Consider the following 13,108-nt stretch of genomic DNA (forward strand, 5'->3'; position numbering starts at 1 on the left):
GCAAACTGTCAGTGAGGACACAAAGGAATTGTAAACCCTGTTATTAAAGCTTCATGACAAACTAGTTTTATTAACACATAGTTGCCTTCAAAATGTAGACCATAGAGGGGGAAGTCTAGAAAGAAAATAACAGTTTAATATTCTAGAGTTAAACTGAATATTGACAATTTTAAGTTTTATAATTAGAACTTACTTGGCCTTTAATAATTTACTACTATAAGAAATAAATCAAAATCAGAACACCAAAGGTCAAAAACAAACCTTTAATGTTTCTGTATAACAATTTCCTGGGATATGAAAAAGAACAATAGTGTTAGTGTTAACTGAACATAAATTACAATTGGAGGGGCTGGAGTTATAGTTCAGTGGTAGAGCGCTTGCCTAGCGTATGTGATGTACTGGGTTCGATTCTCAGCACCACATATTAACAAACAAACAAATAAATAATAAAAGCCCATCAACAACTTAAAAAAAATTGCAATTGGAGCCAGGCATGGTGTTGAGGCAAAAGGAATGCAAGTTCAAAGCCAGCTATAGAAACTTCTATTTTTTTTACTCCTCACACTTCAGATACAGCCCTAATATCCAGAGTATACAAAGAACTCAAAAAAATTAGACAATAAGAAAACAAATAACCCAATCAACAAATGGGCCAAGGACATGAACAAACACTTCACAGAGGAGGACATACAATCAATCAACAAGTACATGAAAAAATGCTCACCATCTCTAGCAGTCAAGGAAATGCAAATCAAAACCACCCTAAGATACCACCTCACCCCAGTAAGATTGGCAGCCATGATGAAGTCAAACAACAACGAGTGCTGGCGAGGATGTGGGAAAAGGGTACTCTTGTACACTGCTGGTGGGACTGCAAATGGGTGCGGCCAACTTGGAAAGCAGTGTGGAGATTCCTGGGAAAGCTGGGAATGGAACCACCATTTGACCCAGCTATTGCCCTTCTCGGACTATTCCCTGAAGACCTTAAAAGAGCATGCTACAGGGATACTGCCACATCGATGTTCATAGCAGCACAATTCACAATTGCTAGACTGTAGAATCAACCCAGATGCCCTTCAATAGATGAATGGATAAAAAAATGTGGCATTTATACACCATGGAGTATTACGCAGCACTAAAAAAACGACAAAATCACGGAATTTGCAGGGAAATGGATGGCACTAGAGCAGATTATGCTTAGTGAAGCTAGCCAATCCCTAAAAAACAAATACCAAATGTCTTCTTTGATATAATGAGAGCAACTAAGAACAGAGCAGGGAGGAAGAGCAGGAAGAAAAGATTAACATTAAACAGAGACATGAGGTGGGAGGGAAAGGGAGAGAAAAGGGAAATTGCACGGAAATGAAGGGAGACCCTCATTGCTATACAAAATTACATATAAGAGGTTGTGAGGGGAATGGGATAACAAACATGGAGGTAAATGAATTACAGTAGATGGGGTAGAGAGAAAAGATGGGAGGGGAGGGGAGGGGGGATAGTAGAGGATAGGAAAGGTAGCAGAATACAACAGTCACTAATTTAATGTTAATCTTTTCTTCCTGCTCTTCCTCCCTGCTCTGTTCTTAGTTGCTCTCATTATATCAAAGAAGACATTTGGTATTTGTTTTTTAGGGATTGGCTAGCTTCACTAAGCATAATCTGCTCTAGTGCCATCCATTTCCCTGCAAATTCCGTGATTTTGTCGTTTTTTAGTGCTGCGTAATACTCCATGGTGTATAAATGCCACATTTTTTTTATTACATAAAGTTACATAAAGGTATGTAAAAATGTGGATGTGTAACCGATGTGATTCTGCAATCTGTATTTGGGGTAAAAATGGGAGCTCATAACCCACTTGATTCTAATGTATGAAATATGATATGTCAAGAGCTTTGTAATGTTGTGAACAACCAATTTAAAAAAAAAAAAAAAGAAACTTCTATTTTGATACCTCTCAAAATAAAAAGGCTGGAGATGTAGTTCAGTGATAAAGTACCCCAGGGTCCAATTCCCCCATCCCCAAGAGAGAAACAGGAATTTAATAAAAGTGGCAGTATAGTTTCATATAAGTTAAATGGATAAGAAATTTATAACTATTACAATAAATAATATACCCTGCAAAAGATGTGAGGTTTGCTTTTAGAGGTGGAACTTCTGAAGGTCTACAGCTTGAATTATTTTTCGACGGTAAAAGGACATTTGTGATGTGACTCATAGCATACAATGAACTGAGGTAAATATCTGAAGGGTGTACATGTCTATGTTTTGTATATTCAGCTGGATGCAATTTTCTGCATTCATCTAGTATACCCCAGGCTGAAATCATGCATAAAAGAACATGAAATTCACATTATGCTCAAGTTGTTCTCTAATGTATCAACCATATTGGAATAAATCTGTTTTTAAAATAAGGATTACAGCAGAACTTTTGCTTAAAGTTTGAAACAGCCTGGCATAGTAGTACACACCTATAATCCCAGCAGCTCAGGCAGGAGGATCCCAAGTTCCAGGCCAGCCTCAGCAACCTAGCAAGACCCTGATTTAGAATAAAAAGTAAAAAGGGTTGGGAACATGGCTCAGTGGTTAAGCACCTTTGGATTCAATATTTAATACCAATAAATAAAGAGAGAAAGAAAAAAAAAAAAGTAAGTTAGGGATGTACCCGCAACGATACAGGTCTCTTTGGTTCAGTCCTCAGTAATACAAAAAAAAAAAAAAGGACTGAAACACACACTAAAATATTTATAATGACTACCCCTTTGGATGGTATCAAAGAATTTATGCCATTTGGGGGGGGGGCTACTGGGTTAAAGGGCACTTGAGGCACATCCCTATTTTGTACTTTATTTAAAGACAGGGTCTCACTGAGTTGCTTAGTGCCTCACAGTTGCTGAGGCTGGCTTTGAACTCATGATCCTCCTGCCTCAGCCTCCAGAGCTGCTGGAATTACAGGCATGTACCACCTAACCTTATGCCACTTTTCATAAACTGAAAAAGATGAAATTTAAAGACAATATTTCCAAAATAAAAAATTCATTGGCTAAAATTTAAAAAGTGCTAAGTAAATAAAGCAGATTCCTTTTAATACCTATATTCCAGAAATGCCAAACAATTCACTTTTATGTTTATTTCCTAGTATTCAAGTAAATATGTGATAGTACCTTATCTTTGTTTTTTTTAGGGTTTAAGAAATAACAGAGATAAGGTCTGGGGATGTAGCTCAGTGTAGGGCACTAGGCCCTGGGTCCAATCCCCAATAACAACACCCCCATACAACCCCCCATAATAAAGGAGAGAAAGAGAGAGAGGGAAAGGAGGAAAAGCACTGGAGATAAGCATAGAGTGTTAAGAAAACTGGAGAAAGAAATCTTTCACTCTGCATGGGAACAGCCTCATAAGACAGAATGGCTCAATCTTACAAAGTTTACTCGGGGGGAGGCGGGTATCAAGGTGACAAAAGTAGTATAGGACCTTTAAGACATACAAAAGCATAAAAGAGGGGACATATCTGGAGACTGATAATACTGTACTAAGACAAAGGGTATAGAAGAAGGAATACAAGGGAGGAAAAGAGAATACAGGGAAGATTGAACAGAGTAGCAGAAGCCTGGCCACGTGAAGAAACGGGGCCTTTTCCTACAAATTATGGAATGAATGTGCTTTAAACTTAAGAGAAATGACTAAAGCTCTCCTATCAATCTTTGTACCTCAATGCAAATCTACTTTCAATACTGTTGCTGCCCCCTGCTGCCTGCAAATCTACCTTGCTTTCAGGTTTTTTTGTTTTGGGTCTTTTTTAAAAATAACATTAAACCTAGAGATAATCAAAAACCAAGAACATCACAGCAATCCTTATATAATATGTATTAAAAACTTTTAATCATGATTTTACTTTTAAAGATAGTACATTTGCTTTCTTTTCTTTTTTTGATACCAAGGATGGAACTCAAGGGCACTTGACCACTAAGCCACATTCCAAGCCCTATTTTGTATTTTATTTAGAGACAGGGTCTCATTGAGTTGCTTAGCACCTTGCTTTTGCCGAGTCTGGCTTTGATCTCGCAATCCTACACTTTATTTTCTTTATTAATCAGTCCCACTTTTGTTTTTTTCTATGAAATCATTATGCTGAGTTAATGTCACTCCATGTTTTTTCAAAAGGACTTGAGAGTTAATTTCCCAATGTCTAGGGTATATACCTAATTCTCAAATATTCTGTGCAAGAGGAAGAAGAGAGCTCTAACACCATAAGCCCCTCTAATGCCTCCCTGCCTAAGTGGTTTCAAATACCTTAATTGAACATCAGCTGCCAAACCCACAATGGGCAGCACTCGATTTAAATGTTATGAGCTCTCATAGGTTTTGTATAACTTAAGTGTAATGCCAAAAAGAAGGGAATTATTGACCTGTTAGAAAACTTTCATTGGGTATATTAAGACATGCATGTGTTCAGGAACATAAGGAAGAAAGCCAAGTTACCCTCAGCCCCAATTCCTAACTCCTATTAACTTTCCCAGAGAGCAAGGAAAATCACCCAAACATGCAGAGCAGTACTTCTTCCCTTTGGGAGTTGTGGGGAGGGTTTATGTATGCTTTTGTATACAGCAGTTCTCCTCTATCTGTGGTTTTGTTTATTTGGCTTGTTTCAGTTACCCATGTTCAACCATGGTCCATAAACATTAAATGGATAATTCCAGAAATAATACAGAAGATTAAATCGCACAGTATTCTGAGTAGTGTGAAATCTGTGCCAGTCCATCCTTGGTGTGAATCATCCTCTTGTCCCGCTTAACTACACTGTAGAAACTACTTGCCCATTAGTCACTTACTAGTCATCTCAGTTATCAGATCAACTTGTGATGTTCAAGTACTTTTTATTTTACAACTTATTTATTTTACAATTCTAAGGCTCCAAAACCTAAGAGTAGTGATGCTGGCAATTCATATATGCCAAAGAGAAGCCATAAAATGATTATTTTTACCTCAAACTGCAAAAGTATGGCCGCACTGTATGGGAAGCACTTAGGAATGAAAAAGCACTAAATTTTGGGTGGAAGACACGGACAAAACATGCTTCAAATGACAGCACCACATTACTGAGAAAGCACTGAGCATATACAGAGACTTCAGAAAGGGATCCTCTGAAAGGAGTGATACTGAACCACTAACCTACAAGTAAGGGATGGTTATGGATAAAGGGATAAATTTGGAAAGAAAATGAAGAGGCCACATCTGCTGATGAAAAAGCTGCTACCACACTGCTGACAGAGTTGAAGAAGCTGAAGAACAGAAAAATGTTCAAAGATGGTCTTCAACTGCATCGAAACCGGGCTCTTCAGGAAGAAGGTGCACAACAGAACCTATGTTCATAGAAGTATAACAGAGGCCCTAAAGCATAAAACATGAAAGGACAGGTTAACCCTGGTACTACATAGCAATGCTGCAAGGCATGTGGTAAAGCCAGGTTCTAAAAGTAAAAGTTATTTGTCCATGTTCTATCAACATAATCAGAAAGCATGAGAACATCCATCTTATTTACAAAACAGTTCTACCAATGCTTCATTCCAGAAGATTATATATAATTGGAAGAGGAAGAGTTGGGATTTAAAGTCAATGCAGCTGAGTGTGGTGGCACATGCCTGTAATCCCAGCAAATCAGGAGGCTGAGGCAGGAGATTCCCAAGTTTAAGGGCAGCCTCAGCAACTTAGAAAGACCCTGTCTCAATTAAAAAAAAAAAAAAAAAAAAGAATTGGGGATGTGCCTGGGCAGTTAAGCACCCCTGGGTTCAATCCTAGTACTGGGGGAAAAAAAATAGAAGTTAATCTGTTTGCAATAAAAAATGAAAATGTTGATATGTGTGTGTGTGTGTGTGTGTATGTGTGTGTGAATAAACTTTTCCTTTTCTATTGTTCTTATCTGGTCTTTTGGTCACAGTGATGAAAGAGTTGACTAATACAGAAGGAAAGGAATAGGGAGGGTGTGGAGAGCAAATGAGTTCCTGGTCTTTGGCTGATCCTTCAGCATTGGCAAAAGCCAAGCCTGGGAAATATTCCTTGCCAGAGGCGAGGATTATTAACTTTGACTCTCAGCACAGACACTAACAGTTATCAGATGTCCCAGGACCATGGGTTTCCTGTAGCAGTAGAATGTTCCTAGCACTGCAACAGTAGAGATGCAAAAAAATGTTTCTAGTTCTGTAACTTTTTAGTGCACAAAGAAGCCTCAGACAATTCATAATCCTTAAACAATTTACAATGCCCCTATAGTTTGACTTCCTGATTATGAGACCCTATATAATAAACGTGCAGAGCTAGTTCTGGGTCACTATTTCTCCAGAGTGCAGTGTCCCACCTGGCCCCAGCTTTACTTGATAATGTCTGTGTTTTCTTTGTCTCAATGTTTTTTCACCTCCAGCTGCCCCTACTTGAGAATCCCTTATTGATGCTGTGCAGATGGCTGCAGGAGGGGAGAGAGGAAATTAAGAGAGTTCTTCACTTAAGGCCAGTACTTTCTCAGTAATAAAAAGATAGTTATTTACTGTGTGAGGAAGGAGATATATGAGACAAGAAAAGATCCAAATTAGCTGATTTAAGTTGTGAGACTGCATTGTCTAGAGAGCTATCTTCATTATACACAAGTTCAATCTTGAATTGTCAATCTAGTACTTGACAATAAACTCATTTTCAGTAATCTATTGCAATCAGATGAAAGATCATGAAATCAAAAAAGCAAAGTAAAATCAAAAAAGAAAAAAAAGCAAAGTAAAAGATATTCATTTATAGGATAGAGGAAAAGAAAATAAGTGACTGGCTAAGCCAAAACTAAAGAAGTGTGGAGCAGGAAAGTTTCAAGATCCATTTTATTTAATTCAACTCTGGTGCAACTAAATGCAAGGGCTCAAAGTCTTACCAATCTAACAAAGATTCTTGACCAGAATGGTAATATTCTTTATAACACAGGTACTATGAGAGGATAAGCACTTAGCTACCTTTTATGTTAGATAGGGAAAAGGGTCACCATAAAATTTAAGTTGAATCTATAGTTATGTATTCTGTCATCATAAAGTTCAATTTCTTTAAATCTGCCTGCAAAATAAAAACAAAATGTAAGGCTGGGATATAGCTCAGTTGATAGAGTGCTTGCCTGGCATGCACAAGGCCCTGGGTCCAACCCCCAGCACCAAAAGAAATTAAATAAATAAATAAATAAATAAATTTCCCATAACACTTAAAAGATATATTTTTGTTTTGTGGCTTTGGGAATGAACCCAGGGCCTCACATATGCTAGTAAGCACTTTACCTCTCAGCTACATCCCAGCCCCTAAGGTATGTTTTAATAGTTCAAATGGATGCAGACTTTTAACTAAAGCTTAAAATGCTTTATATATTAAATATTATAACACAATAATAACTAAAGTTGTTACAGAAACTCACATTTACTTAATTAAAATTACTTGGCTGGATGTAGTGGTCATTTCTATAATTCCAGTGACTCAGGAGGCCAAGTCAAGGAGGATCTCAAGTCTGAGGCCAATTTCTGCAACTTAGCAAGACTCTGCTTCAAAAAATAAAAAGGGTTGTGGATATAGCTCAATGGTAAAGTACCAGGGTTTGATGCCCAGTACTAAGGAGGTTGGGGGAGCTACATTTGTCAAGCAACTTTCATTTTATTAACCAATAATACATTAATAAACTGTATGTTGATTAAAGTGAGTGACATTGATCACTTTACTTGAATTCGTTTCAACCTCTACTTCTAAGAGAGCACCGTAACTTTTTTTGCCATAACTTTCTGTCATAGGTGTGCTGTGGGGGTTAATTCTGGCAGGTCTGAAATAAGTCTGCTGGGCTTTTGATGGGATAGAGATTTGAGATGGGTCCTCACTGTGTTGCTGGGCTGATCCCAGAACTTAAAGTGATCCATCTCAGCCTCCCAAGTAGCAGGACAACAGGCATATACCACTCTGCCTGGCTTTGCCTGCTCTATATTGTTAAGATTCTTTCATGGCAAGGACTGCTGGCCAAGGGATGAAACACTGATTAATATGGCTATTTTATAATTATTCGTCCAGGGATATTTGGGACGGTTTGTTCGGTTTATCAGCATTGTTTGTATTGTGATAAATGAGTTGCACCTGCTCTCAATAAAGGCTCCCCTCAGAGGGCTCTGCTGCACAGGCTAGCTACCAAATGGCAATATACCCCCTTGACCAGCAAAAAATATAGTCTACCCAAGACTCTACTTTGGGATCCCTGGTTCCAAGGTGTTCTGCACCCTTATCTTGAAAAAGTGCACACCACCATGAACTTTTCAAAAGGAAAGACATTGACTGTGACAGCTTTTAGCCATGATATACATCTTTAATGGTGCTGCTGGACTTTCTCCTTTCCCTATAATATTGTAAACTATACAATTCTAAGTACTGTCATTATGAGTCCTGAGTTTTCTTTAGTAATCAAATCCTATTTAACTGCCACTACTAGTGCAATTAACCCATTAATAATAAATGCAGTAATCTTAAAATTTATTTTTAAAACAACAAAAATTCTAACTGTCTCATTGTCGAAAGATATCCGTGAACTCTGCATGAACCAAATTAGTATGGAAGCTACTTGGTAGGGAAGCCTAGTATCTGGGAACTTTCAGTGGCACTCCTGCTGGTTTGAGACTATCCAATACACATGATATTCTACCTAGCCCTGCCAGGTTCAGCATTGCACGGGAGTTTGAGTAATCTGCTGGAGCCACATAGATACACAGCCTCTCAGAGATGGGTATGGCTTTCAAAGATGCCAATCAACCTGTTGATCGAAAGCCATCATGAAACAAGACTCCACCTGCTGAAACACTATCCCTGCCTTTGATGTATTTTCCCTTAAATAAAGGACCAGAGCCATTTTCTAGTTGTTCTGTTCTAGCTCCTATATGGACTGGAGAAACTATCAGGCACCCCCCCTTCTTTGAACTTAATATTTGGCTTTGGCTATTAATTCTCCATTAATTATCTCAGACTTTCTTTTCTCAGGTGGCTCATCACTCCTGAGCAGGAAAATTATCCTGGTGGGTGCTGGATGCCCCATGATATCTCCTGCCACGAAGCATATATTAATACAAAACTATCAGAAAAACAATGTGTGGTAAGTGGGAGTCACTAGCACCAACATCTGCCAGGTAAGAGTGAAGGAAAACAAAAAACAAAATCATGTTACCTCCGTATTTTTCCAGAGCCTGAATAACATTAGGGAGTTGGTTTATGCCCTGATAGAGTCGGTAACAATCTTGAAGGTTTGCTGCTTGTCTTTGAAATTTCTTGGCAAGTCGGTTAAGATCTGGGAATCGACGAAGTAAATCTTCTTGTAAACTTTGTCTCAGTTCTGCATCTTCTACAAAAGCTTCCACTAAGTTTAATCTGAAATTAATTATATGAAAATAAATAGTAAATATTTTATTGTAAAGTTAAACCTGTCACCTAGGGTTGAGGATGTAGCTCAGTGGTAGATTGCCTGCCTACCATGTGTGAAGCCCTGGGTTCAATCCTAAGCATCCCCCCAAAATAAAAAAACAAAAAAAACCAATCTGTCAACTAGGCTCTTAAGTCCAAATTAAATAAACTCAAAAATCCCATTTGTAAAAAGCCTGAATATATTCTAAAATGTTAGCTTTTTAAAAAGAGGGTAAAAAGGCTCCATAGGGCCGAGTCAAAAATTTCCTGGTTAGATAACAAATCATCAAGTAGTACCATAAGATACTGAGATATACCTAATTTTTTTTTACTTTCATCCTATTTACTACCCCCCCCCATCTTCCATCCCCCCCACAGGTACTGGAGATTGAACCCTGGAGCACTGAGCTACATCTCCAGCCCCTTTTAAAATTCTGAGACAGGTCTCTCTATTGCCAAGGCTGGCCTCAAACATACAACCCTCCTGCGACTCTGGGACTACAGCATGAACCAACACACACAGTTTCGAACTGATATTTCTTAAATTGATGAATTTCATTACTGGGACAATTGCTAACACATTGTTTTACATGTAAACAGTGATACTTAAACAAAATTACAGTTCAGCAGTACTGTCAAATCCTATATTTTATCAGAAGCTTTTTAATTTTTAGAATACTTTTAAAAATTATCTCGTCAGACAAAGTCAATAAATAAAATGTTTCAAAAACTAGAATATGTAGTACATACTGCTTTTGAAATCTGTCGGAAATCAGAGGCTTTCCACTTCTACTTGTACTGTAATGTGCTACTTCTACTGTAATGTGCTGTTATTTTCATTTTCTTATCAAAAATGCTCTTCAGGGGGCTGGGGATGTGGCTCAAGCGGTAGCGCGTTCGCTTGGCATGCGTGCGGCCCGGGTTCGATCCTCAGTACCACATACCAACAAAGATGTTGTGTCCGCCGAGAACTAAAAAATAAATATTAAAAATTCTCTCTCTCTCTCTCTCTCTCTCCTCTTAAAAAAAAAAAAATGCTCTTCAGGGTTGAAAGTGTAGCTCAGTGTTAGTGACAGGCTGAAGACCTTGAGTTGATTCCAGGACTCAAAAGAAAGAAAAAAACTGTTTTATCACCTACAATACTAAATTTCCAACCCACCTGAGTCACAACTTGTCATTTGAAAAACAATGTTGTATGTATTACTTAACTAACAGATGAAAGGCAAATTGTTAACACAAGATAGGAAAAATTATTCCTGGGACTGGGCTCAGTGGTAGAGCAATTGGTTAGTCATGCAAGGGGACCGGGGTTCAAACTCAAGAACAAAGGGAAAAAGAATAAGAAAAACACACAGTGCGGTGGCGAATACCTATAATCCCAGTGACTCAGAAGACTGAGGCAGGAGGATCTGAGTTCAAATCCAGCCTCAGCAATTTAGCAAGGCCCTAAGCAACTCAGTGAGGCCCTGTCTCTAATAAAATATAAAAAGGGGCTGGTGATATGGCTCAGTGGTTAAATGTCCCTGGGTTCAGTCTCTGGTACTGAGAAAAAAATTTAAAAAAAAAAAATTCCTGTACATGTTATATATCTCTAGCAATAGCTTTAGAGAAGCTTTCTGGAGACCATGGGTACAATGAATTATTTGATTCTGAATGCTGTCTCATGAACAACTACAGGAAAAGGAAACAAATCAGCTTTCTAACCTCTAAACTATTTATTGATCTCTCCAACAGAGTTTATAATTCATGCATCAAAATGTTCACGCCAGCTTGTTATTTGAGGGAACAAATATTCTACCCTCAGAGTAATCATATAATGACCATATATCTGAAAGCATGGTTTCTGACTCTCAGTAATACTGACAATTCAGACTAGTTAGTTCTTTGTTGTAACAGCCTATTCTGTGCTTATTTAACAGTATCCTTGGCTTCTATCTTAGACATTTATGAACATCTCCTGGAGTATGGGGAGAAAACTGTTCCACTTTGAGAACCACTGGTTTAAGGAACTTGAGCCAGGAGTGATGCCACATGCCTGTAATCCCAGTGACTTGGAAGGCTAAGGTAGGAGGATCATCAGTTCAAAGCCAGCCCTCAGCAACTTAGTCAGATGCTAAAGCAACTCAACAAGACCCTTTCTTTAAATAAAATATAACAGAGGGCTGGAGATGTGACTCAGTGGTTAAACCCCTAGGTTCAATCCCTGGTACCAAAACCAAAAACCAAAAAGCTTTTCTTTTTCTTTTCTGTTTTTATAACACTGAGGATCAAACCCAGGGCCTTGTACATGCTAGTCAAGCACTATGCCACTGAGTGACAACTTTCGTCTTTTTATTTTGACACAGGTCTTGCTAAGCTGCAAGCCTGGCCTTGAACTTAGATTTTCGTGTCTTAGATTCTCTAGTATCTGGGATCAGAGATATGTACCACCACATCCAGTTCTCCAAAAGATTTCAATGGCATCTAGATATTTTTAAAAAACAAAAAAAGCAAATAATGGATGTAATTAAGTCACACAATACAATTCCTAGCTAAGTCACGGCCTTTAACTGGGTTTCTCCAAGTTTGATTCAAGGATCACCAACATCAAAATTATTTCGAGGGGCTGGGGTTGTGGTTCAGCAGTATAGCACTCACCTAGCACACGCAAAGCCCTGGATTCAAGCCTCAGCACCACATGATTAATTAATTAATTAATGTGTCCAACTACAACTAAAAAATAAATATTAAATAAAGCAAGTGGAGGTTTAAAAAAAAAAAGGAATGAAAGAAACCCGTTGCTGGCTGACCTACACTCTCATCTGTTTTCTCTCTTCCTTCTCTAAACTCCTATAACCCTTGGACATTCTCAGGGTTATTCTCTGGGTTCAATGTCCAGGATGACAAAAAAAGATAAGAAAGAAAAGCAGTTGTATTTACATGACCCGATATTATTTAAGGTATCTATTTTTTCTGTGTACGCACATGTGCATGACCTAGATGATAAGGAGATATACTAAACTGTTAAAAGTGACTACCACCATGGAGCAAGTAGAGTGAATGCTTTTCTTATTTGTCTTTTTCTTTAAAAAAAAAAACAATGACCATACAGACATTTTTAAGTATAAAAAGTTAAATGCTGGGTGTGGTGGCACATAACTGTAATCCCAATTTGAGACTGCAAGAGGATCCCAAGGACAGCCCAGGCAATTCAAGAAGACCCCATCTCAAAATAAAATATTCTGTAAAAGGGCTGGGTATATAGCTCAGTGACTAAGCACCACTGGGTTCCATCCCTGCTCCAAAAAATCATAATTAAATTCTGAGACAGCAATGATAAGGAGCCATTAACAAAGAACCACAAATGCACTTTTATACTTTTACAAATCTGTTTGCCAACAATATTATAAACTTCTTTCTCTCAAACAGCAACAGTATAACTTCTCATTTGAATCTTAAAAATAGCCAAAAACTATAAGCAAACTTGAATAACAGAAAATCAGTGGGAGAGGGGTTCTAAAAAACCCCAGGATGATGGTATTGTGAACCGGGAGACAGGGAATATAAAGATTAAACAAATTAAAAAACCAACAAATAGATGCACCATTGACAAGTACTTCTGAGAACAAAAACTTCCTACATTGAAGATACATAATCTTTTTCCTCTGTGTTATTTCCCCAAAGC

General features: G+C 38.0%; 1 protein-coding gene across 4 annotated transcripts in view; it reads right to left on the bottom strand.

Annotated features, from left to right (window-relative positions):
* Nucleotides 1–13,108, bottom strand: part of Msh2 (mutS homolog 2) — a 69,574-nt gene that overhangs the window by 34,125 nt on the left and 22,341 nt on the right. For all 4 annotated transcript variants that reach the window (XM_078029244.1, XM_021725830.3, XM_005324487.3 and 1 more), the window contains one exon: nt 9,212–9,411. In XM_078029244.1, the coding sequence (XP_077885370.1) occupies nt 9,212–9,411 (200 nt within the window). The remainder of the gene's footprint in view (nt 1–9,211; nt 9,412–13,108) is intronic.

Source organism: Ictidomys tridecemlineatus, chromosome 12 (assembly GCF_052094955.1).
Source record: "Ictidomys tridecemlineatus isolate mIctTri1 chromosome 12, mIctTri1.hap1, whole genome shotgun sequence".
NCBI classification, from domain to species: Eukaryota; Metazoa; Chordata; class Mammalia; order Rodentia; family Sciuridae; genus Ictidomys; species Ictidomys tridecemlineatus.